Below are 27,692 nucleotides of genomic sequence, written 5' to 3'. Positions count from 1 at the left end.
TAAAAGGGGGGGGGGGGGAATGACTTCATCAAAGACACACAACATATGGGAAATAAAAAGGATGCATTATTAGATCAGGTTTTGGTTGTAGCATTCAAACTGTTTATTTCAAATAAAATAATGCATAAAAACAATAGCTGCTGCTATTATCACTGTTATTAACAACTTCACATGCAACAGAGCTGAAAACAAAGATAACAATATATACCAAGCATAATCAACTGTAATTCCTACCAGTCTTACCTGGTGATTTTTTAAGTTAGTTAGGCAGAAAACTCCATCTATTTATGGCCCTCTTTATTTTAAATTTTGAAAGGCGTTTTTCTTCTACCTCTCACAAACCGCAAGATATTTGGTAATATAAATATAATACTCACAACAGATATCACTTTACAATAAAGTACATTATTTATTAACCATAAACTCAGAGTAATCTATCTGCTTTTCACCTCTCTAATTTTCAACTGCTCTCTGATGTTCCATTGCTCTCTCTCGCTGTCAACTGTCTCTGCTGCTTAACTCTCTCGTTCACTACGCACAGCCGTCTCTCTCTTCCTTTTACACGTGTCCATCACTGCAACACGCATGGATCTGTACTGAACAGTTCCAGATATTGCATACAATAGTGCTGCAACATACATAAAAGAAGCCTACGTTGAAGGAACATGGAGTTAGACAAAAGTCTTGTGGCTACGAAACTTGAATTGACTTATTTTCGCTAATAATCCTCTCACTTGTGTGGTATATTTATGTATAAATAAAAAAAAAAATGTATACCCTTCTGACAAGGGCTTTGTTTTGGACTATATTATTGTTTGCATTTGTTATTAAAAGGAATATGAAAATAATTTCCAAAAGACCTGCATACAACATCTTTTAATAGCATTGTCTTGTAAATGAAAACTGCATAGCTTTGCAGTTGATGACCATAACCCCTAAAGATTCTTGTATCTTTATCTTATCTCCTTTGCTGTGTCTAAATAGGGACAGATGTACATGATCTCCTGCACTGCTCAAGCAATTAAAATATAGAATGGTGCAGAGGCAGCTGCCTCTCTTGGGTTGTAGAAACAGCACAATTTTCAAAGATAAATACCAGTAAAAATAAAAAAACTAAAATAGAAGTGCATTACAACGGTTTTTAGTACTCAAACCTTTTAAATGGAAATCGATGTTCCTTCAATATATCTAGAAGTAAATAAAAATTCACATTCATAATGTACATCAAACATTTATCGGCTTTCTTATTCAGTGTCACGTATACATGTTCAGGGCAAATAAAGCTATGTATATACCCACAGCTGAAAACCCTTTATTAATTATTTTAAGCTTTTTTGTTTATGAGGGGTATATATATATATATATATATATATATATATATATATATATATATAATTATTTTCCCCCATTCAACTGTGGTGTGGTATAGCACTCACGATGATTAACTTTTATAATCCACAGGCCTGTAGGCCCTTCTGGGTGCTCTTCAATATGTTCATTAGGTTAAAAGGTTAAGAAGATAAGACCCAGTGAGCGTCTTCCTATTTTTTTGAACTGTGTTAAACATACTGATAAGCACCTTGGAGGACCTACAGGCCTGTGAATTAATTGTTAAGTGTTTACAGCCTAAATGATAATAGAAAATAAAACTTTGAAGGCTCAATGAATAAGTTGTATTTAAAAAAAAAGACAGATCTTGATATCCTTTTATTTGAGTGCTTCATGTATGCCCCTATAACACTATTGCTGCTTTCTCCATGACAAATGTGGTCTGCCAAAATACCACAAATGTGTTTTTTCCTTATAAATAAGTTCTTTCCCAACTATTTGATTGAGAGGAGCCTGCAGAACTAGACATTGATATTTGAAGACCTCTCATCTCTTCTTTACACCCTTTTTCCGGGGTGCATTTGGGTTCACTCGCCTGCGCCCAGCTCCAAGCGCCCCATCGCGGATTTGCAAGTTGGCAGCACGGCTGTAAATATCATTTTCTGCAAAGGGTGAAACTCCAGCAATATAGTCTGGGTTAAATACATCAGTCTTGCCTCTGGCCTTTTTTGAAAGGCGCTGCTGTGGAAAATGCTGGTCACCAACTAGGTGTGGATTACTGGCATGTTTACCTCCTTGGGGTGCTGGCAAGGAGTACTGTAAAATAAATAAAAATTAAGTCAGGGGCTTGCCTTTTAGGGTATATGGAAAAAGAAATAGTTAATAGCACATAGATCAAATGACTAAAAACACAAAGTGCTCACTTAAAGGGAGACTGAACCCAATTTCTTCTTTTATGATTCAGATAGAGCATGCAATTTCATCCAGTGGCACGGAGAGTCCACAAATCCATTCTAATTACTAGTGGGAATTCAACTCCTGGCCACCAGGAGAAGGCAAAGAATACTGCAGCAAAGCTATAAGTATCCCTCCCACTTCCCATAATCCCCAGTCATTCTTTGCTTTTGTACATCATGGAGGTGTGCGAAAATAGTGCTCTGAAGAAAATTACGATTTAATCCTTAATGGGTAGTTTCCCTGCAAGTTTGCACGCTTGAGCGAGGGATACGCTGCCGATAATATGTTAGCTCACTGCATACTAGAAAGGATCAGGTTCAAACTTAACAATACAGTATTTAGTGTAGGACTGCTATGTCTCAATATTCTCCTACAGAAGGAGCATTAATTCATATTGAATAATTTTTGGAGGCTGGGGATGTAAAGCGGGCTGAAATGTCATGTATCTACCATGCAGTAATATTCTGTTTGATATTTCCCACTAGTGATGGTGGCTCAGTCCTTACCAATGCGGGTTCATCTCCCAGTTTTAATATTAACAAGGGGGTTAAATTCTTTTATTTTATAATATTGGTTCCTTTTTTTCTCTCTTTGGAGAGACAGAATTGCGGAGTTTGTTGCATGACCCGTTTCACTCCATTCAGTAGCATCGAGAGTATACTTTCTCTCTATAAGGTGGTGTATGAGTTTGGACGGTTTAAGGGTCAGTGATAGAGGAATCTGCCTGTATTAGTCTATCTCCACCTTGTTTTTATTTAAGGGCAGCAAGGAGTGTGTAAGATCCGGTGCGGTGGCAGTTAAATTTCCTGCCTCAGGATTTTTTGTTGGTGCGAACTCCGCTTCTAAGCACTCCTAAGGTACTGAAGCCTTCAGGTAGCGATTTCTTGTCCTATTGTGTACTGCTATTGGGGGCAGGTCCATGGGGACTGTACAGAGCTGTGGCATGAAGCGGTTCGGAAAGTCTGCTAAAGGCGTTTTCTCTGGAGGTATTTGGAACAGAGTATACGTTCAGATATCTCTCAGGATGAGTATCTTCGTCCCTCTGTCCTTATCAATCCTTTGAGACAAAGGCTGTATTGTGAGGAAACTTTTGCTGTTAAAGGGGGAAATACTGCTTTATGCAGTTCCTCAGATAATGTTTGTGTGTACAAATGTTTTCTTTTTGCTTTTTTCAAAACAAAGAATTTGTGCTTTACTACTTAAAACTGAGTTTAGCAGGGATTCCCTGGTGTCTACTCCCATCTAGTGGCTATTAATGGTAATCTCATTTAATTCAGGTTCTACATCTGATTAGGATGTGTTTTTTAGGATGTGTTTAATGATTCTTTATCTAATTAGATAATTACTTATACTATTTGTAGAGTATTCAAGCCTCTCTCAAGGCTTTTATTCTTTCAAATCTCTCTTTTCAATGAAGGTGTAGAGGTTTCCTTCTCTACTCTATGGAGAGTGTTTAAAGGGACAGTATACTATAAAATTGCTTTTCCCTTAAAGGGACAGTATACACTCATTTTCATATAACTGCATGTAATAGACACTACTATAAAGAATAAGATGCACAGATACTGATATAATAATCCAGTATAAAATAAAACTGTTTAAAAACTTACTTAGAAGCTCTCAGTTTATCTCTGTTTGAAAAGGTAGCGGGAAAGCCCATTGCAAGTGGGAAATAAGACACCCCCTCCCCCTTCTTTTGCATATGAAAAGACCCTTTACACAAGCTGGAGTAGGTAGCCGACGGTATTCTCATAAAACTTTGGGGCTTGGTTAGGAGTCCGAAAATCAGAGCAATGTTATTTAAAAATAAGCAAAACTATACATTTAAAAAAAAACAAACAAAAAAACCCCCAAAAAACAAAAAAAAACCCAAAAAACAAAAAAAAAAACTTTATGGGCTATATGAATAGATCATCTACACAAAACATTTATGCAAAGAAAAAATGTATATAATATCCCTTTAATGTGTTTCCAATGATTTTTTTTACCAGCTGCAGAGTATAAAATGTATGAGATTTGCTTTTTTTAATGCTTATTTGTGTATATGAATGAGCTGATCTTGTGTTTTGAAGCCACAACCTAATAAAATGGGTTGAGCTTGTATCTCATTACTTTATCACATTGTGTACATATACCTGCTTCTTTATCTTATATCTGTCCATAAAGCAAATCACTAATACTTGTAGAGAACAATGGAAAATTAACATTTTATTACCTTATCTCTTCTATAACCCACCGGGAGTGTAATTTATTCTACTGGATGTGTAAACACAGCTTGGCCTTGAGGCCAAAAACTTTCAGGATGGGTGGGGATACCACAGGCTAAATCAACTATTTCAAATGCCAATATAAGGGTAATGGAAATACTTGTAAACAATTTAATACACTCCAGCAGGCAAAGTGGATCATTGGAACAAATTAAAGGGGAGAAAATGTTTGAGTAAAAAGGTCCCTTTAATGGTTTTGTACATCCCTAATTTTCTCAAGGTGGATATAGTATCACTATCAGTGTTATTCTTACTATGGAGATATTCATGATTACGTCTCAGGTTCATATTCATGACATTTTTAGCATATTCAAGTTTATGCTTTCTTTTATTTTCATTTCCAGTGTGTTTTAATGTTCCACTTACTGATGTATTTCCTTTGTGCCTTACTTAAGGGATATTTGGCTGAGATTTTGATTCCTCTGAGAGATATTAATTGTATCATACAATTATTTTTATGCTGCATGTATATCCTTTAAGGTTTCCTCTATAGGAGATATATATTATATATATAGGATATTCTGTAAGTATAGGAATGCAAATATTCTCTTTCATAGTGAAGAGATTCTCAGCTCTGTCAGCATCCTTTCTATTTGGTAATGTTATCTAGTAAGCCTAGTGAACCTTGGTATTCGTATATGATTATTTTTCTTTTTATGTATATTATATACAGGCTCAGTGTAAAGTCACTGGGATACAACATGAGAGACTAAGTCAAGGCTCGATGGGGGCATGACAGTCCCCCCCTTCCAAGGCTGCCTTCCTGGCAGTTTTTAGCATTCTCATGGTATTGAAGGTTTTCAAGGTAGATTATTTCAGGCGAGGAGTAGAATTTTTGGTGAGTAGCCTTTCCATCTGTGTCTAAGCTTTAAGGTTGTATATCCTGTATTACTTTTGCTTAGACTGGAATTTCCTAATATCTGATAAGGTTTAGGAAAGGCATTGTAAACCTCTATTGCACAAGGAACATTGGCTATTCTGCAGTTTATATTTCTAGACAATGTGGTTACATTTTTAGGCCCCCCTTTTGGCCTGACTACAGGTCCCAGGATCTTTCCAAAGGGGCTAGGAGTTATTTTAGCTACGCATATCGACATCTCAGGAAATTGCTATGGCTTTGCTGCCAGTAGATATCTTGGGTCAGGACCCATCTTTATTTGTCAAGATTTTGCTCTGACTCTGTTGTCCATTCTTCGTCATCATGGAAAGATACAACTGTACAAGAATTTTCCTGGTCCTGCATATCTCTGCCTTTTGGATAAGTTCAGTTTAATATCCAATTTGTTCCCTATCTGTGGACCACTATTGAATGGATTTTTGAAACAGGGAGATGGAAGAAGAGCTTGCACTGTCCACTTCAAAGAGTTTTTTTAGGTCAATCATAAGATTGGTTTACTTGAGGATTTTCCTTCAGAATTGAGACAGTTGTATCTGTTCTGTCTGCCTATATTCCTTTCAGTCCTCGGTACGCTACTCTGTGACATGGTGGATCCTGTTGCTCGCTCCCATCTGAGACTTCCTCATCTAGGTTTGTTCCAGCCTATCCCAGTGGATGGTCCTAGATAACCACACAAGAGAATTTCTCTCCTAGTGGCTCTGTCTGGGTTAGACCATTTTAGGAGTTTGTGACGACGGTAGGAATCCGTCCTCCCTACATAGTTGTTCCGGATTTGAGAGCAATCTTCTATGCTCGTATACGTGACCTTATCTGTCTTCAGCCTGATTTATCAGATTTGTAAACTTAATATCTGGAGAAAAAAAAAATATCAAAAAATCTGATCATCTGGGTAGATCCAGGTGTTCCCTAGCTATGAAGGAGGTTTCTCACATCCTTCAGTGGGCAGAGTCCCACATTTTCCTTTTTTTCCCTGGACTCTTCCCAGGGTCATAGACAGCTTCTCTCTTGTGTAGGCTTCTGTCATCCTACTTACTCCAGCTTGGCCTTGCAGGTTTTGGTTTGTAGATATGATGCCAATGTTGTCCTCCCTTCTGGGGAGGTTGACGCTGAGGAGGGACCCTCTGTTTTAGGGTCGTTTACTCTTTATTATCTAGTCCTCTGAACTTGGCGGCGTGAAGAGTGAATGCTAAGTCCTGTCTAAAATAGTTATTTATTTTTAGACGGGGTTCTTTGTGTCTCTTTTCCAGCCTTGTTAGTCAGTGACTTGCCAGATGTATCATAGGGTCTGGTTCTCTATCTGTTCTGATGTGAGTTTCGAGGCTCTCTTGACAAGGCGAGTTCCCTGTATTTGTTTTTTTCTCCAAGAAGCTTTGGAGAATGTTTTGTGAACCAATTCTCTGAAGGAACAGTTCTTTCCTTCCTTTCAGTTTTTGTTTTACAAGACGTTAGCCTTTTTTTGGACGTTCCGTCTTTTGTTCAGGCTCTGATCAGATTCAGGACTGTGTTCAGACCTGTTGTTCTTCCTTGGAGCTTTAATCTAGTCTTTAGTGTGCTGTAGCAGACTGAGTTTGAGCCTCTGCATCTGTTGGCAATTCTCTGTTGTCTTCAAAAGTTTTGTTTTTGTTGACTATTTCTTCTGCTCGTTGAGTTTCAGAAGATTTGCATTATTAATCAGGAGATTGTAGTTCATTCTTAATGCTCTAATCTTTCTCAGAAGGAATGTTTGTTTCTCAACCTGGAGGAGGTTAGTGCATTAGAGTTCTATTTCCAGGTTACCAAGGAATTTAGACAATCTTCTTCCTTGGTTGCTCAGGTAGGTGCAATGGTCAAATGGCCACTGCATCTATTCTTCCTTTTTCGTTGACCTACAGGGAAGCTGGACGTCAGCCTCCTAACAGGTTGACAGCTACTCTACTTTTTCCTGGACTTTTGGGAACAAAGTTTCCATGGCATAGATCCATAGGGCCTTTTGGTCTTATTTGCATATCTTTTCAAGAATCTTGAAATTTGATTTTTTTTTTACATCAGCTGAGGTTTCTTTTGGGAGAGAAATTCTTTAAGCAATGGTGCACTCAATTTAGCACCTGTCTTGTTTCTCCCTCCCTTTCCATTCTGTGTCCTCTAGCTTGGGTATAGGTTCCCACTAGTAATTAGAATGGATTTGTGGACTTTCCATGCCATTGGAAAGAAAACAAAATTTATGCTTAATAAATTATTTTCTTGCCTTGCATAGAGAGTCCACAACCCGCCCTTGTCTAAGTCAAGACACCCTATTTTCTAAACTTCAGGCATCTTTATACCCCGGGTGTTCCTCCTCTCTTTCCATATTCCCTCAGGTGAATGACTGGGGATTATGGGAAGGATACTTATAGCTTTGCTGGGGTGTTTTTTGCCTCCTCCTGGTGGCCAGGAGTTGAATTCCCACTAGTAATTAGAATGGATTCGTGGACTCTCCATGCCAGGAAAGAAAATTTATCAGGTAAGCATAAATTTTGTTTTTAAGCAACGCTCTAATTTAATCCTATTATCAATTTCTAAGAACTTGTTTTTAGTTCAGACCCTGGATAGCGCTTGCTGATTGGTGGCTAATTTCAAGTAAATATACCAAGAGATTGAGAACGAAGAAAATTTTGATAATAGGAGTAAATTAGAAAGTTGCTTAAAATTGCAAGCGCTATCTGAATCATTAAAGAAAAAAAAAATTGGGTTCAGTTTCCCTTTAATTAGTGTTGAAATCACTTCAAATGTTTTGGTGTATACAAATGAGAAATTTATGGGAATCATAATCATATAATTAAAACATGGGGTTGACACACCTAATTCAATAAAAGAATAACTAATGTAACCACAGCACAACAAGATGAATCCTTAGCAACTTTTGAACAATTTTAACCCCTTAAGGACCACAGCACTTTTCCATTTTCTGTCCGTTTGGGACCAAAGCAATTTTTACATTTCTGGGTTGTTTGTGTTTAGCTGTAATTTTCCTCTTACTCATTTACTGTACCCACACATATTATATACCGTTTTTCTCGCCATTAAATGGACTTTCTAAAGATACCATTATTTTCATCATATCTTATAATTTACTATAAAAATTTTTTTATAAAATGTGAAAAAAAAACAAAAACACTTTTTCTAACTTTGACCCCCAAAATCTGTTACACATCTACAACCACCAAAAAAACACCCATGCTAAATAGTTTCTAAATTTTGTCCTGAGTTTAGAAATACCCAATGTTTACATGTTCTTTGCAAGTTATCAGGCAATAAATACAAGTAGCACTTTGATATTTCCAAACTACTTTTATTTTAAATTAGCGATAGTTACATTGGAACACTGATATCTTTCAGAAATCCCTGAATATCCCTTGACATGTATATATATATATATTTTTAGAAGACGTTCCAAAGTATTGATCTAGGCCCATTTTGGTATATTTCATGCCACCATTTCACCGCCAAATGCGATAAAACAAAAAAAATCGTTCACTTTTTCACAAATTTTAGGTTTCTCACTGAAATTATTTACAAACAGCTTGTGCAATTGTGGCACAAATGGTTGTAAATGCTTCTCTGGGATCCCCTTTGTTCAGAAATAGACATATGGCTTTGGCGTTGCTTTTTGGTAACTAGAAGGCCGCTAAATGCCGCTGCGCACCACACGTGTATTATGCCCAGCAGTGAAGGGATTAATTAGGTAGCTTGTAGGGAGCTTGCAGGGTTAATTTCAGTTTTAGTGTAGAGATCAGCCTCCCTCCCACCCCCTGAGACATCCCACCCCCTGATCCCTCCCAAACAGCTCTTCCCTCCCCCACCCCACAATTGTCCCCGCCATCTTAAAGGGACACTGAACCCAAAAAATTTTGTTTTGTAATTCAGATAGAGCATGCAATTTTAAGCAACTTTCTAATTTACTCCTATTATCAATTTTTCTTTGTTCTCTTGCTATCTTTATTTGAAAAAGGCATCTATGCTTTTTTTGGGTTCAGTACTCTGGACAGCAATTTTTTATTGGTGGATGAATTTATCCACCAATCAGCAAGGACAACCCAGGTTGTTCACCAAAAATGGGCCGGCATCTAAACTTACATTCTTGCATTTTAAATAAAGATACCAAGAGAATGAAGAAAATTTGATAATAGGAGTAAATTAGAAAGTTGCTTAAAATTTCATGCTCAATCTGAATCATGAAAAAAAAATTTGGGTACAGTGTCCCTTTAAGTACTGGCAGAAAGTCTGCCAGTACTAAAATATTTTTTTAAAAACAAAACAAAAAAAAAACAAACATTCTGCTGTGTAGGATCCCCCCTTAGCCCCCAACCTCCCTGATCCCCCCAAACAGCTCTTTAACCCTCCCCCTCTATCTTATTGTGCACCATCTTGGGTCCTGGCAGCTGTCTGCCAGTACCCAGTTTACAATAAAATATATTTTTTTTATTTTTTTTCCATATTTTTCTGTAGTGTAGCTTCCCCTCCCAGATCCCTTAGATCAAAATTCCCTCCATCCTCTCTCCCACTTTGTTGGAAAAAGGTCTCATAGTGTAATGTTCATAACCGCGCCCGCCGTGTCCGTGCGAGCCCCCGGTGACCACGCCCATGATCCCAACCCTCTCTCTTTCCTAACATCGATGGCTGCCCACCCGCCTCGGCTCCCACCCACCAACGATCACGGCCATCGATGTCCGATGCAGAGAGCGCCACAGAGTGGCTCTCTCTGCATCGGATGGCTAAAAACTGTTATTGCAGGATGCCTCATTATCAAGGCATCACTGCAACAACAGGAAAGCGTCTGGAAGCGATCAGGATCGCTTCCACCGCTTGAAGGAACCAACGACGTACAGAGTATGTCCTTGGTCGTTAAGGACATTTTTTTGTAGGACGTACCCTGTAAGTTGTTGGTCCTTAAGGGGGGGTTAAAGATGTTGAAATATCCCCCCATTTTAACCACCCATGAGAGCAGCTCTTCCATTTAATTTTGTGTTTCGGAGATATGATTGTCTACCTTGGCCTTGTAGTATTGAAGTTTTTTGGGGGTTTTTGCCATCACCTATAAAAAAGTTCTGTACAGTGGTGCAAGAAGCCCAACAACATTTACCCTTTTGAGATCCACTATCATGGCTCAAAAAGTCCTAATAAGTAACAAGGATGAGGGACAATCAACAGTTTAGAAAAATCGGTAACAACTCATAAGAAATAATAACATTAAGCACAAACACAGAGAAAGAGACAGGCAATTTTATAAAGATTAATTATACTTACCCGCATTCCACGGTGGCTAAGAACTTTGGGATTTTTGGAAAAGTGTATATGAAGGCTGCCATCTTCATTAACAGAAACAGCCACCTTTTTTAACGTGTGATTCCCACAATTAGGACAGAAGACTTGACTCATATCTGATGTTGTCCTGATGGAGTAAGAAAACCTCAATAGAATATGGCCAAATGCCGGTAACCCAAAATATGTAAAGTCTGATCACATCATCAAAATACTTCTTAACATCAATGCTAAGACTCACTGTCAAACTAGAGTATAAATATATAACATTATGAACCAAATGACATATAGTGATAACTACCTACTTGTTAATTTGTGTTGGGAAATATAATGTTATATTGTCATCATACAATAGATCATTCCATTTGCATAATATCCAAGCTTTTTTGTTGCTACCAAAATATTTAAAACAAATTAAATATTCAGCCAATAATTTATAGATATTTTTTAAAGTTTTCATTAAAGGGGATTTCCCTAAGAAAACTAAGTGTGTGAGTTGCCAGTCCAGAGACTTTAGGAGTCATTTTCAGCACTAATTCCAGAGAGCAGTAAAAATTGGCAGTTACATTCACTGTGAGTAGTTCTAACTACATATCAGAAATACATTGTGTAAGTTGCAAAACGAATTTAGTTCTTTAAAATATTCATAGCCCTTTTCTAAAATGGTTCTCAGATTTAAGATGAGCAATCCCTGCGTTAGTGAGTAAAGTATAGGAGCCCAATTAGGTGAGTGATTCCTAGGATTTTCAGTTATAAGATGCAAGGGAGCTATTTGTTACTCTCTTACTAATTTTAACATATATGCTTGTACTAGCATGATCATGCTGACATCTAGTGATAGGTAAAAGAAAGGAAATAATAGTGGGCAGGAGGATATGGATTTTATTGTTGGGGTAAACGAGTAGGAATGGTCATCTATATCAACACAAGAGATATTTCTTTGTACATAATGTAGATCTTTACTTCCCCTCCACAGCCTTGGCCGCAGGCTGATAGATAAGGAGCAATTTATATATAAAAAAATGTATATGCCATCCCCTTCATCTTTAGCTACCACAAGCATCAGACAAAAATTATAAGATAGGGAAAATAGTCTTCTTCAAATCCAAATGATATGCCTATTTATATAAACCTGATTTATACATTCAGACAAAGACTATATTTGTTCTATATATGGGTTCTATTGCTTCGCCATAATAAAACTGGGATAAAGTTATATATAAAAAGGTAGAGATTACTTAACTGAGCGCAACATATATGCTAAACAGAAGTTTACTTTACAACATTAAATAATTTCTTTGCTAAAATTACCAGTATCTTCTGGTTTAAATTGCAACAAATGTTTGATCAGCCACAAGGTTTTATTTGCGTGTGGAGTATAGCTAAAGGGATACTAAACCCAAACTTTGTCTTTCATGATTCATGTACAGTATGCAATTTGAAGCAACTTTCTAAATCACTCCTATTATCAATTTTTGCTCGTTCACATGCTATCTTGATTTTAAAAAGCTAGACTGTAAGCTTAAGAGCCATCCCACTTTTGGTTCAGCACCTGGGTAGCGCTTGCTGATTGGTTTGCTGCTACATTTAGCCACCAATCAGCAAGCGCTAACCAGGTGCTGAAGCAAAAATGGGCCGGCTCCTAACCTTACATTACTGCTATTTCCAATAAAGACAACAAATAAAATTTGTTAATAGGAGCAAATGAGAAAGTTGCTTAAAATTGCATGCTCTATCTGAATCATGAAAGAAAACATTGTGGGTTTAGTGTCCCTTTAAGGATGTCCCATAGAGGGCAAAAATAATTTTAATTAAAAAGAAACTTTAGTAGAAATATAAAACTTCACTTTTTATTTATTCAGTATAAAAACTAGTCACAGCACCCAGCATACACGTTTGAGTTTAGGCGTTTAAAGTCAAAGGAAAATGAAACCCAACATTTTTGTTTCATGATTCAGATAGAGCATACATTTGTGAACAACTTTCCAATTTACTTCTATTACCAATTTTTCTTCATTCTCTTGATATCCTCTGTCAAAGCAGCAATGCACTGCTAGGAGCTAGCTGAGCACATTGGTAAGCCAATCACAAGAAGCATGTATGTGCATCCACCAACTAGTAGCTGGCTCCCAGCTCCTGAGCCTACCTAGGTATGCTTTTCAACAAAAGGATGCCAAGAGAACAGATTTAAAATTGTAGGCTGAATCATGAAAGAAAAAAAAAAAGTGGGTTTCATGTCTCTAACACTACCCAAGTGTTTTATAATGTATGTATGAATAACATTTAAGTTGTTTATTTCTGCACGAGTCTTATAAGCTCCTTTTTATTTTATTGATTGATGTTGTTGAGACGAGCTGGAGATCTCAGCAAATTGCCACCTCAATGTATTGGATTTATTAATAGATATTGCCCACACATGGCCAGGCAGTTGGAACTGTGTTATGGGGGATAGTAACTCCATTAGACGGTGCAGTGGTTAACGTGATTGATGTTGTGGAGGTTTAGTTCTAGTGGAGCAGCCACTAATAAGAAAAGGACTCCACGGACTGCGCCTAAGATCATGTGACCTGGAAGCCTATATAAGAAATTTGCATGTTCATATAGGAACCACGGTGGTATGGAACATCTGTGCAATGGTCTGGTTGGAGTGGGAATACACTTGTCAGAGGGTGAGCCACAAATATACCCACTCATATTGGGCTATAAGATTAACAGGTTTGTTTGCAACCACACTGCTGTTTGACGGTATCAGCCATGATCGGGTTTTATGCACACACTACCTGATTGTAATTGGTACTACATGCATAGATTAATTGAACTTGCTATATACATTGATCTTATGGATTGTGACACTGTTTCCTCTACATACATTGTGTTTATGTCCTTTTTTTCTATATGCTGCTAATAATTTTGTTACAAGTAAATTACACCGTTCCCCCTGGACTTTTTTAATGGGTGTGCCACCCAGCTGATTTTACTGCCCACTTGGCTAAATTTATTGCCAAAAAATAAGCTAAATTTAGCAAACATTAAAATTATTCAAAGTTTACTGCTCAAATTGTATTAAATACATGTCTGTTAAATTATGCAACTAACTTGTGCTTTGGATAGCAGAAAATGTGATCCTATTAGAAAGTATTTCACTGCTCCCACCCAGCTATTTTATAATGCCACCTGGCTGCCAAAATTTCCTGTGGAGAACACTAAACTATAACACTGGCTATGTCCTGTACCTCAAAGAAATGCAATAGACGTAAGCTAAACACTAAATACTATAATACGAGTATGATAAGACAGTTATCTATATCCCCAAAATAAAGAAGAAGAAAAAAATCCACACAGATACTGACTTGAAGCAACCATGGCAGCGAAGGATGTAGTTTCTGGTCTGTCGAATCAACATCCCATCCACTGACAACACATGAAGCCCCATTTGAATTAAAACATTCTGTAGAGAGAAAACATATACCCTATCAGAGGTAAGTAATAACATGACTAACTCATAGACAAAGATTACATTTATAAAAGTAAATATGTAAACAGCAAATACTTTCACTAGAGTTTTTTTAGAGGACAAGTAAAGACAGTAGATTTGCATAATCAACAAATGCATGATACAAAGACAACGCAAGAGCACTTAGTCTGAACTTCAAATAAGTAGTAGATTTTGTTTTCTGACAAATTTCAAAGTTATGACTATTTCCACTCCTGTATCATGTGACAGCCATCAGCCAATCACAAATGCATATAGCTTATTCTGTGACTTCTTGCACATCTTGTAGGAGTTGGTAACTCAAAAAGTGTAAATATAAAAAGACTGTGCACATTTTATTAATGGATGTAAATTGGAAAGTTGTTTAAAATTGTATGCTCTATCCGATTCATGAAAGTTCAATTTTGACTTGAGTGTCCATTTAATATCCACTCAAATTGTAAGCTCTCTAGTAAGTGGGGCACTATAATCATTTTATCCCAGTCTGCTTTCCCTGTCTTGTCTTTATTTATTGTACCATCTTGTATAGAATTGCAGAATCTGTTGGAGCTTTAAAAAGAATAGTAAATGATATACTTATAGCCACGGATAGAGAAATATCACTATAAAAATAACCATTCAGGAGATTAAAAACACTTATCAAGAAAGAAAAAAAAAAAAAAAAAAAAAAGTTATTAGCCCTCTCAATACTAAAGGAAAGCCCAATTTCTTACGTCTTTGCTGAAATTTATTAATAATCGAGTAGTGAATATTTTTAGGTCTGGTTACAGCGAACATTTGTTTTATCAAATGTCATTTTAGCTGCTTTACATAAAATAAAGTTTGCCCAATGATGAGAGTATAAAAGCAAACAAAAAAGTATGCACTTTACAGTACAATGTGCATTACACATTTAGGTTTGGTTACCTGCATTGCAAAATCGGTTGTCAAGCAACCAACCACCACGTTGACTGGAGCCTCCCTGATGCCCATATCTTGATGAATTTGTTTAATGTTACTGGGTGTAATCCAGCCATCTCCATCATCCACATCTTCCTCATTGGAATGGTCATCGTCAGATGAATGTTCCAAAGCCTCATTCCGATCCTCAGATATTTGGAGAGAAGATGCTTCCTGATCTTGGCTGCTTGTCACAGACACCGCCTGTGCATTCTGCTTAGAAACACGGGATAAAACAATAAGATGACATTGGATGTCCCATCCAAACCCCATAATAAGTATGTCAAGCTTTCCAAATTAAGATATATATAAAAAGAAGAAAAAAACATATACTTAATATACCATCAGCGTCTGTAAGTCCTCTTCAATGCTAGGCAGAGGGCTCCTCCAGAAAAAGAAAGAGTTAAACTCTGAATTCTCTGAGTTAGGGTGCTTTATGCAGCTTTCCTCTTCAGCCTGTGTCTTCACAACACTTTCCTTTTTATCTTTGGCCTGGGGGGGGGGAGTATATTTTTAGTTTCTTTAACAAAAATAAAAAAAATATATTCTTGAAGAAATTATTCCATGCCATACAAATCTCAGATAAATGTTTAAAAGGGACATACATATAAGTCCAACTTTATCTTTCATGATTTAGATGATGCATGTATTGAAAACATATGTACCTGTAGCATTAAATTTACCCTTTTCATTCTGAAAGGGACAGTCTACTTGAAAATGTTTATTGTTTAAAAAGATAAATCGATTTATTACCCATTCCCCAGCTTTGCACAACCAAAAAAGTTATATTAATATACTTTTTACCTCTGTGATTACCTTGTATCTAAGCATCTGCAGACTGACCCCTTATCACTTGTGCTTTTGACAGACTTGCATTTAAGCCAATTAGTGCTGACTCTTAAAGGGACAGTCTAAAATTAAACTTATGATTCAGATAGGGTATGCAATTGTAAACCACTTTCCAATTTACTTTTATCATCAAATTTACTTTGTTCCCTTGGTGGTATTTTTGAAAAGCTAAACCTAGGTAGTCTCAAACTGATGTCTAAACCGTTGAAAACCCGCCTCCTAACTCAGAGCATTTTGAAAGTTTTCACAGTTAGACAGTTCTAGTTCATGTGTGTCACATAGATAACATTGTGCTCACCCCGTGGAGTTATTTAGGAGTCTGCACTGGTTGGCTAAACTGCATGTCTGTCAAAAGCACTGAGATAAGGGGGCAGTCTGCAGAGGCTTAGATACAAGGTAATCACAGAGGTAAAAAGTATATTCATATAAATATGTTGGTTATGCAAAACTGGGGAATAGGTAATAAAGGGATTATCTATCTTTCTAAACAATAACAATTCTGGTGTAGACTGTACCTTTAAATAACACAGGGGGTGAGCACAATGTTATCTATATAGCACACGTGAACTAGCAATGTCTAACTGTGAAAAACTATTAAAATGCACTGAGATAAGAGGTAGTTTCCAACAGTGTAGTTTGAGAGAGAAAAAATACCAAGAGAACAAAGCAAATTTGATGATAAAAGTAAATTGTAAAAGTTGTTTAAAGTTGCATGCCCTATCTGAATCATGAAAGTTTATTTTTGACTAGGCTTGACACTTTAATTTCAAAGAATACTGAGAGAAAAGGGTAAATCTAATAACAGTAAATTGCATGCTCCTGAATTATGAAAGTTTAAAGCAGTGCTTGACAAACCCAGGAGCCTGGAAGCCACTGGCTCCTGCAACTTTACCGCTAAAAGGATGTCTGGTTCCTAAATATTCTTACGGACTCCTACATTTTAAACAGATTTATCAAACCCTACACAATATGGAACTTGTGAGAATTGCAGTTTTGTAAAAGATCAACACACAAAAGTTTTGAACTGTCCATCATCTGTTAGCAACATTTTCATTGTTTTGCAATCATAGCTTCTTTGGTATTATTCAGCCTAATTTATGTGAAATAATTCGCAGAAAGCTTCATTAAAATAAACAACTTATCCTATTAAAAAAAGACAAAAAACAGTGTACCTTTGAAGGGAAATGAAATCCGGCCACATTAACAGGCGCTTCTGGGTGCTGAACTGTGGTGCTGACAGAGACCTGTAAAAGATATATAACTACACTGTTTAATATATCCCTAAAGGTTACTGAATCATAAGAAAACCCACCACCAGCCACTGCTTGCCATATTCTGGGGTTCTTCTTTAAGATGTTCATGTCCAACATGTTCAGCTTCCAGCTGGTACGTGAGAGCGAGAACCTTGATGTCTATGGCAGACAGACTTGGGTAGTCTCCTGTCTTTTTAGTGAATTCTGTCACTATAAAAAACAACAACAACAACAAAAAACAGATAACTATGAGACTTAAACAAATGTTCCAACCTAATACCCAAATTGTTAAAGTTCAAATATATAAGTATTTGTAATCTTTCTATTATTTCTGCTGTGCTTCTCCCTTCTGTTGATCCTTTTTCTCTCTTTCCTTTCCCCTTCTTACAGCTATTTTATATAAGATCACGTAAAAGTGAGTAATATCTGCTGTATTATTACTATCTTTATCATTCTGATATTATAAGCTATGATACTTTTGTATATTGAAATACCTTAACCCTTTCGTGACAGGGTCAATTTGTCTACAACGGAACAACGTTCCGATGTTGACAAATTGAAATCATACGAACGCGAGATTTCAGTTATGGGTTCGGGTCAGGGGGGCGTCCCTATGATGCTAGGCACGCCCTCTAGACCGCAATCAGATCCAGGAAGCGCCGTTGGCTTTAGGACAGCCAAACGGCTAGGACGTTTTATTCCGTCCTAACGGAGCTAAAGCCCAGCGTGGTTAGGGGAGCGGAAAAAATCATAGCGACTTTAAAAGGTTAATAAACAAATAAAAAAATAAATACCATTACCTTTTGTACATTAGAAAAATATTTCAGTGTGTCCCTTATTCACCAAAAAAACTGGATAGGTTTCTGTTACTGACAGTAAAGCTCTTATCTTAGAGAAAATATATTTAAAAAAAAAAAAAAAAAAAGTGCCAGTAACTACATACTTGGCAGGTGATTGAACCCAAAACAGAATTTAAAGGGAAATAACCTTCCCTAATTAATCAAGACATATATCAAAGAAAATAAAAGCTACTTTATAAATAGTTCCCATGCTCGTACTATGGATGAAGGGATTGATGGGGTTTCCTCACAGCCCTTCAAATATGAGCTTCAATCCACTACAAATGTATTGGTTCTGGATTTTAAACATGTAACACGTTAAATATTTCTGCAAAATAGGTTATCCTAAAGCCGTTTTATTTTGATCGTGAAGGAACTGCATGTCTGTAAACAACTTGGTCTTAATGGGTGATCAGTAGAACGCTCTGTTTTATTGGTGAACAGTGCCACATCTTAGAAGCATAAAAACTTTGTTTTATTCTCAGTACAGGAACATCTATTTTACATATATAAAGAAAAAAAAAAATTATTCCTTTTAAAAACAGACCTCTTTTAGACGCAAGTAAAAACAAACTTTGTCGTTTTAATGATGCAAGAATTTAGAGAGTCCTTCTAGTGTAAAAAGAAAATATTTTCTCTGAGCATTTTATTGATAAACAGATTCCCTTTTTTTTTTTTTTTACTGTTTAATGAATTCCAGCAAAGAGGTTAAACAGAGTCAATGTAATGATCATGGAGCCCCTCTGTGCCGATACAGAGGAAGCTGGCGTTGGCTCCTACCCGACACAAACCTGTTTTTACCACTGTTATCCTATGCTACTTCCTGTGTGAAGAGGATAACATAGGGTTGTTCTTCACTGCGGTTTTAGTGATTTGTCATACAGTAAGGAAGTGCCTACATGCAGGGGCTCTACCTCTTTGCTTGTGGTGCAGGGGAATAATCATACAAGCCCATATTCTCTCCTACATGACAGGGACAGTCTACTTTAAAATTTATGTAGCCACCAATCAGCAAGCACTTTCCAGGGTGCTGAACCAAATATGGGCTGGTTCCTAAGGTTTATATTCCTGCTTTTTCAAATAAAGATACTAAGAGAACAAATAAAAAATGATAATAGGAGTAAATTAGAAAGTTACTTAAAATCGCATGCTCTATCTGAATCATGAAATAAAGATTTTGGGTTTAGTATCCCTTTAAGCTTCTGCTCCGGGTAAGGATATGGCCAGTAACGAGGAAAAGCACACAAAGCACAAACACTTGATTGGCTGGGAGCCCGCCTGTGTTTAACCCCCTAACAGTAGTTTTTCAGCTAGCGTTAAACAGCATTTTGGCAAAAAATAAATTGTTCAAACATTACACTGGTGGTCAAAGAACAGATCTGAATGACGAGGCAGAAAACAAGAATTCAAGAGAATTCACATACTGTAAAGAGAGATCTCAACTCTTATTATAACTCTACAAATTCCCAGATTTGTTACAGAATTTTATTATTTCAAAAATGCTTGCTGGTCACTATGTTTAAACGGGATGTGACACCCAACATTTTTCTTTCATGATTCAGATAGAGCATGAAATCTTTAAGGGACAGTCTACGCTTCTATTAAAAACTTACATGCCTCATGTTATTGTCCCCGATCATCCTGAAGAGCTTGTAACAGCTGTGAGTATTCCGTGTAAAATTTGAAATCTGCCGCATTCTGTGGAAAAAAATGGCAGCAAAACTCCTCTCACTGCTTGCGTAAGCAAAGAAGAACGGTTGTAGCATCTAATAAAAAATGCCTCACTTGTACGTTTTCCAGTAGCGGTCACGCCGAACTGAGCATGCGCACTGAGAACAGAAGTGATCTTGACATTCATAGTACAAAAAAGGCTATTCTAAAAGGGTCAGACAAAGCCCCTCAAATGTCAATGAACAGGACTCATCTCAGGGCAGTATCACCTTTATAGGTTGAGTTGTATGAACATAATGTTATTACTTTACCACTTAGTCTTCTTAGTGATAACTGACTAATAGTTGTTGATGTCAATCCAGATTGTAACACCCTTCATTATAGAAGGTAGTCACCCTTAGGGTGACCCAGTCCTCCCTCTTTTCCACTTTTTCTTCTCTCTTTACTTTCTCTCACACTTTTTCCCTTTCTCCACCCCCCCATTTGAACGTTCTAGCTTAACCCTACGTATGAAGCCTTACAGTTATATTAATGGTTACTGACTGCAAAATCTTGTCTTTTACTTTTTTTCTTTGTGTTTCAAGTTTGCAAAGTTTATGTTTATTTCTAAGTTGTGTTGATGTGCACAGTTATACATTATAATCTCACCTTCTTGGTTATTATTCATCTATGCATGCATTCAGCTTATTCAGGGGTCTACTTTAAGATAGATTGGGTCCAGTCTGCCATATATAGGTGAAATAATTATCCCTTTGTCCCATTTTCTCATCTATGTAGTTACTTATGTCCTTCAAAGTCTTAACCCATAATGTCAGGGGTCTTCACGCTCACTCGATTTTACTTCAGAAAAGCCATTTTACCAAACCCACCACTCCTAGATACTGGGACCGAGCTTTTCTAGTCCAATATCATGCTACTAGCTCAAAAAAGCACTGTGAGGTATCTATTTTGATAAACTCCTCTCTGAATTTCCAATATCTCTTGTTGATTCTCAGGGGAGGTATCCTAAGGGGTAAGATATATGGCACACCGGTTATCATAGGAAACATCTATGCACCCGACGACTCACAAAAACAAACCTCATTTTATTTGAGAATGAATACACCTCTTATAACTCACTTTATGAGTGGGAAGCGCTAAAGGCTTATATTAGGGGACTCCTGGTAGGAAAGTCTAGGAAACAAAATACAATATTGAAAACTAGATCAACTAACAACCCACAAGAAAGTGCCAACATATTTGCTCACTTATCAAAAATTGTATAATTTACCCCACAATCTAGGGAGCTCTAATTTCCAGTCTGAATTCAATACTTTCTTAGCAGATTGCCACCTACCAACTTTAGAAAAACATCTCCCCTATCACATTTTAACAGCTATCAAAAACATTAAAGTGACTAAAGTTCCTGGTCTGGATGGCTTTTCAGGTATTTTCTACAAATTTTTATAGACATAATTGGTTAGAATCTTTAACTCCATAATTGAAAGGGCAGAGATCCAACCAGAGTTGATATTAGCTAGTATCCCAGTGATCCCTAAACCAGGGAAAAACAAACAGTATTGCCAGAACTATAGGCTTATATCCCTAATTAAACAGGGCATTAAACTTCGCAAATAGACTAAACCCCCTCATGCCAAGACTAGTGCATCCGGTCCAGGTAGGTTTCAGCAAAAAATAGGGAGGCCCCTGATAATGTCAGCAGGACTATAGACCTAACAAATTTTGCTTCTGTAAACAGTTTGCCTTCTAAGCTCTTTTCATTGGATGCACAGAAGGCATTTAATAGGGTAAAATGGATTTATTTGCAATTTTAGGAGAGGTTGGAATACAGGGGAACTTCCTTAAGGATATATGCAATATATCCAGAACCCAAAGTTTTCACGAAAATTGCGGGATATCAATCTGAAGAAATTAAAAAAAAAATGGGACAAGACAAGGATGCCCTTTGTCGCCCTTACTTTTTGCTCTGTGCATTGAGGCTCTTGCAGCTAAAATTCCCAATTGTCCAGATGTCTTGGGAATTAAAATAGGAAACTCGGGGGGGCATGTCTCTGGGCAGCACCTTGAGTGGTAGCAAAATTAGTAGCTCTGTGTGGATCACTGATATTTTGCCGATAGCCAGTGAAATAACTGATCATCCAGCCTTATTACCCTAATATACGGAATCTACAGGTCACTCTGATTGGGTAGATATAACTTTATACTTTTCTCCACCTTTGCAAGCTAATCCGGAGCGTTGAGGCCTACAGCAAACTCTTCACTGAGAGGCTCTCAACACCCCCCCACCCCCGGTAATACTACAGGCCGGGTAAGCGGTGCACAGACACGGAACATATAAACTCATCTACATATATGATTATACCGTGCAGCAATTGTTTCATCTGACAGACTAAGAGAAGGATAAGAGTCTTTTTCAGCTGTATACACACTTACTAAAGATGGCGCCTACTGCTAACTTATTACTTGAGGCGGTGACAAACTTATTGACTGAGCACCACAAGAAATTGCTACAGGCTTGGTCAGCTGAGTGGGGTAGCGTGTCTGAGCTAGCAAAGCGAGTTGGTTCCAGACACATAACACCAAAAGCCTCTCTGGGGATACCCGATACGGACCCGAATACCCAAATCTTTACCCCAAGCTCACTGGCTCCCTCACCTCAAGCTCAAGTTCGAACTGAGACCTACCAGACCTGTCACTTGAGGAGTCAGGAGAATACCTCCGTAGAAGTGTACACTTGTTTGGATAAACTTACAGGCCTGAGAACACAAAAATTCCTGATCACTGAGAGGCAGCTGACCGCAAAGGAGGCGACACTGGCTAAAATTGATACACGTACCCTGCTTACCAGATCGGAGAGCACGCATCATACCCAGGGCACTGATGACAAGATGAAGTCACCTCTGGTATTTTTGGAGCCCCGGGGCTTAGAGGAGCCGACCTGGAAAAAGCGTTCACGGGTGAAACTCATTCACCGCGCGGAACACAAGGAGGAAGAGATGGAAGATATGGCTGCTGATCTCCACTCTGCACATCAAAGTCCCACTTGGTGCAGTATACAATCGTATAGCAGAGGCTTGGCTTTTATCACACCTGAGAGCAGCTTGTGCCAGCTTTTTGATCCGGGAGGTCCGGCTGAAGATAAGGGCGGTAAGATCTCACAATATAGGTCCGGTGTCGGATCAGTTCGGGTTTTCCCCTTCATTAGCCCGGCTCCAATTCAGCATTAAACTTTTGCCTTTCAGTAGCAGTCCCATAGCTCTAGCTCACGGAACAGCAATGGAGACTCTTACTGGGAGACTGTTTGCAGTGTTAGCTGCGTGATACTTGCTACACTACTACCCTTTTTATTAGGTATGAGACTTTTGCATCAGTTACCTCCCAAGGGTCCTTTACAAGTTTGTATTGTTATGGACAATGAGTGGTAGAATGCAGGGATCTGTCTGTGACGGTCAGACAGGCAGATATGAAACTGTTTATGTCATTCTTGGGTCAGACCGTCTGCTAATTATATACTTATATTGCTGTTGACTGCCTCATTGTATGATGCTAAGATAATTATTGTTAAATGCTTACCTAGGGGTCACAACTCTACTAGGGAACGGCCCTATACTATATTTGAAGAATTAACCCATATTGTCAGTTTCTGTTCCATAGTGTGTAGCAACCATATTATCATAAAATTATATAAACACCCCACTACAAGCCATATAGACTAACCATCTCTTCTGAGGTCCCAGATAAGAGGTCCTTTATGTGTTGTATGTTTGTTCTCCTAAGCCATAAGGGTATATACCTATATTTCACCATACACCTGCCTAATTTATTCTACTTAAGGTTTTAGATGATTCCAGGCCACACAATTATGTTGAGACCAGCACTTTCTTCCCCCCATAGAGTCTTATAGTGTAAGATGGACAATTAGAAGGTATCTCAATACTAGATTTGACTGTCTACCACTTGCTACAGACTTTGTGCTACCTATATTTTAGTCCAGCTTAGTCTGATCTTCAATGTCTGTTTACAACCATCCTATCATGTTGCTTACAGCTCCTTTCACAACAGGTATCACATTAAGTTATTGCAGGTGGATGTGTCGCCCATATTCAATCCTACATAACAGAAATTTAACACTCTTCTGTCTCCCATGTAGCGGCTTCCCTGAATTTGAGTAACCTTAATGTACTAGGTGAGGTCTTAGGGGATCACCCCTTAACAGCCAACCCTTAGACTCCACCTTAATTTATAAGTCCTTGAACAAGATGGGAACAGACACCCTAGTAAACGTTTAGAAAGGTCTATAAATCCAATTGAGATATTGTTAATACTGCTGTCACAGTTAAATATTCACTTTGTTTCTATAGGTCAAGGTTAAAAATATAAAAAGAGGAAAATATTTGAGACCCAAAAGTGGTTTCTTTTGTTTAGGAAAGATCTCCTACAATTTGGTTTTATTGCAATTGGGTCCAAATGTGGCCTTATGGGACAATTAGGAGGTCGAATGAGCATTTGGTATTTAGCTGACCCACTGTACCAGGTCAAGTTCTTTAAGGAATCTGTACTGTATAAAAACTCCATACAATGTAATATATGTATTCCTTTAATGACATGTTCTTCTGCTTTACAGTTCATGTATACTTTCTATATGTATGCCTTATTTTATTCCTCAATAAAAAAAAATAAAAAAATAGGAAAACTTACAAGATTGCCTTTTTTGAAGACGAGGCAACATCAGAAAACCACTATTATCACTCCCCCCATTATATCTCATTCAGACTTTCTGGAAAATCTCACGCTATAAAATGATGACAAATGTGAGGTTTCAAGTTTACATCTCCCCTTAGAAACAAAAAAAAAAACCTACTTGAAATAAATTTTGGATTCACTTGGGCTAAGAAAGGTCTAAAGTCTTGGTATTCTTCTCTCTCTCTCTCCTTCATGTCCATTCTCTGTATTTGCTTAACTATAAACCCATGTTCATACAATTAAGGCAACTCATGGGTAGATGGACCAAAGAGAACATTTATTTTCATGGTTGTATTGCAGTGGCCAAAATTACTATCCTACCTGAACTGCTATACATATTTAGATCCATACCGGTTTCTGTTCCTATAGCATAGAATTCAAAAGGAAATAATTTTGTTTATCTGAAAAGGTAAGAGACTCCACATAAATAAATCTGTATTGACTAAACAAAGGACAGGTGGGGGTTTGGGTGTACCCCAGTCAGTCAGCCTCATTACTATGCAGCCAGGATGGTTTAAACATCCTTGTGGCATAATACTAAAGATGAAGTTAGATGGGTTCAGATGGAGTCAGATGTTGTCCTGATAGTTCCCATATATAAGCTACTTTGGTTGGAGAAACATACGCGATACACACATTGGCAGCCATTTTTTACATTAGCACATACAATACATTTATGGGATAAATGGAGATCTTCCAATCCTTTGATCTCACACAGTTCCAGAGCGACTCCTCTGGATTCTTTAGCAGCTTCCCTCCCAGTGGTGGTATTGCATAAATGGGCCAACAGAGGCCTCTATAGAATTCCAGATGCTTTGGTCAACAACTCTGTTTTATCAATTACTCAGTAGACGGGACTAGACCTCACTGACAGACATAACTGGTTTCACTATTTACAGTTGAGATCAATGGTACAAGCAATTCTACACTCCCAACCCCCCTGACTGGATTTGAATCATTATGCCTTTCCAAAAAAGCAGACCAAAGGGTGCCATAGCTCATTTGTATCCCATTTTTAATATTCTGACTAATTGTAGTAAAGAGAGGTTTATACAATCCTGGGGAAAATAAGTTAATGTTAACTGGACCCTTGATAAATGGGCAACCATCTTAAAGAAGGGATGTTCTCTCTCTTACTGCTAACCTGAGAGAAAATTGTTTTTGTAGAAAAGTTGCCTATCAGTGGTATTTGAACCCATCTAGATTATATGCAAGCAAGGGAACCAATAGTGAGGCTTGCTTTCGAGGTTGCGGAGAAAGGGGTACATATTTTCATATGTGGTGGCCGAGTAAATTTGTGGCACAAATCTGGACCCAAAATTCTAAACTATTAAGCTCAGTATTTGACAGACAGATCAATCTAACCTCTACCCAGGCCCTACTGCATGACCCCATGCCAGGTCTCTCTAAGAACAGTAGCAAGCTTGCTATGGCTATATGTACTGCATCCAGGCTTTGCATAGCTGGCTATTGGAAGAGAAATATTCCCAACTTTTTCCTCATCCGCAAGATTGATACTATATCTCAGATATCTAGTATTTCAACAGATTTACTGGCCCAGAAGGATAATTTCTTACTTCTCTGGAAACCTTGGATAATTTATTATGAGGCCACCCATAGATTCAATAACCGACAGCAGCAAGTGGCGGACCGGACCTCACAGCATTAACGTTATTCCGGCTACAGGCAATAAGAAGAAGGATCATTATGTGACCAATTTATATTATGCCAGAAGGTACTTTTCCATGCCATCTATGAGTTAACAGTAGATACTGTTTGTTAGACTAACTGAATGTATGTTCCTTTAATTCGAAAAAAGTGTATACCTTGATTTTGCTCTTATTGCTGCGCATTACCATGTATTTATTTATTTATAAAATATTTTACCAGGAAGGATACACTGAGATTTCTCTCGTTTTCAAGTATGTCCTGGGTATGTTGTTTATTACCTGTGTAAATGGTATTTTGAAAATGTAATACAAATTTAAAAAAACAAAAACACTGAAAATACTTATAACCCTATTAGACAAACACATATATATATATGAAAATATAGGGGCTAAACGCTTTAAGCAGGGTAATGTGATTTATGTGATTTTCCCACTTATTGTGCATATGCATTGGTTGCATGTAGGAAGGCAGGATTAGCAAGGCTACTAGGTTAATATGTTAATCAGTAATGTTACGGGGGGGGGGGGGCGCGCGTTATTGCATTCTCTGACCCAAGCAGCACAATGTCTTGAGTCATTCTTTATTGTCCCTTTAAAGAGACATGAAACACAAACATTTCTTTCATGCTACAGTTAGAGAATACAACTTTAAACAACTTTCCAATTTACTTCTATCTTATTTGCTTCTTAATTTTCTTATCCTTTGTTTAAAAGCATATTTAGATAGGTTAATAACCTTGGAGCTAGCTGCTGATTGGTGGCTAAACTTGTAGGCACACTTTCATTGGCTTACACATGTGTTTAGATAGCTCCCAGGAGTGCATTGCTGCTTATTCAATAAAAGATACCAAGAGAGTGAAGCAAAATTTATAACAGAGGTAAATTGGAAAGTTGTTTAAAAATGTATAAATTTATCTCAATCATGAAAGAAAATTTGTGGGTTTCATGTCTAATTATCTTTACCAATCTGTTTTCGAACAGTACAACTACACGGGTATATGAGACACACCTTCACCTTGCAGTGTCTAAATGTTTGATTCAGGTCACCTCCCCCATCGTGGCATACCTGAGTAAGATCGTTCACTTGCAATATACACCTCTCTCCTGTAACTCTCACCTCTCTGGATGATCTCCGGTTTGGGCTCTTTGAAGTTCAGCTGATACGGCAGAATACTTAGTCGCCTGCGAGTCTCCTTATCTCTAATCTCGCTCACCACCTCACGCACTGTGTAAATATTTGTCCCGATGTCCTGAAAACACACAACGAGTGAACGGGAAAGCCTAAGAGATCCAATGCTCAGCACCGTTATGTCACTATTCTCCTACCTGTAACGCTGCGTTCCTCAGAAAAGCCCCTGAATCTGCCACAACGTGTAACACTTTGGTGGTCGCCATTTTTCTTAAGCTCCGCCTTTCAACCAATCGCAACAAAAAAAACAAATTCTGGCTGCTGTCATGAGGATGCTGGATCGAAGACAGTGCCCTCTGCTGTCATAACTGGATTACT

At 37.7% G+C, this 27,692-nt stretch overlaps 1 protein-coding gene across 2 annotated transcripts; it reads right to left on the bottom strand.

Annotated features, from left to right (window-relative positions):
• Window positions 1–79: 79 nt before the first annotated feature.
• Window positions 80–27,692, bottom strand: NOB1 (NIN1 (RPN12) binding protein 1 homolog). 2 transcript variants are annotated; one of them, XM_053699469.1, is made up of 9 exons: window positions 27,512–27,692; window positions 27,303–27,435; window positions 17,339–17,472; window positions 17,182–17,253; window positions 15,503–15,652; window positions 15,128–15,376; window positions 14,079–14,176; window positions 10,714–10,858; window positions 80–2,145 (listed from the first exon to the last, which is right to left on the bottom strand). In XM_053699469.1, exons 1-9 carry the CDS (start codon window positions 27,578–27,580, stop codon window positions 1,876–1,878), a joined length of 1,320 nt encoding a protein of 439 aa, XP_053555444.1. In that variant the 5' UTR covers window positions 27,581–27,692; the 3' UTR covers window positions 80–1,875. The 2 variants fall into 2 exon arrangements, with proteins under 2 accessions (XP_053555444.1, XP_053555445.1); XM_053699470.1 differs by having other exon boundaries at window positions 15,128–15,373; window positions 27,512–27,685.

The sequence above is a fragment of the Bombina bombina genome, chromosome 1, assembly GCF_027579735.1.
Source record: "Bombina bombina isolate aBomBom1 chromosome 1, aBomBom1.pri, whole genome shotgun sequence".
NCBI lineage: Eukaryota > Metazoa > Chordata > Amphibia > Anura > Bombinatoridae > Bombina > Bombina bombina.
Note: the sequence above shows the minus strand (reverse complement) of the source record. Positions and strands in the feature narration are given on the sequence as shown.

What these genes read in the sequence shown, in the direction of transcription:
- NOB1 (XM_053699469.1), bottom strand. Translation starts at nt 27,580, where the DNA reads ATGGCGACCACCAAAGTGTTACACGTTGTGGCAGATTCAGGGGCTTTT. An exon ending in GATTTCATTTCCCTTCAAAG is followed by an intron (nt 15,653 to 17,181) that starts GTACACTGTTTT and finishes CCCCCCCCCCAG; the next exon opens with GCCAAAGATAAAAAGGAAAG. An exon ending in AGGACTTACAGACGCTGATG is followed by an intron (nt 15,377 to 15,502) that starts GTATATTAAGTA and finishes CGTGTTTCTAAG; the next exon opens with CAGAATGCACAGGCGGTGTC.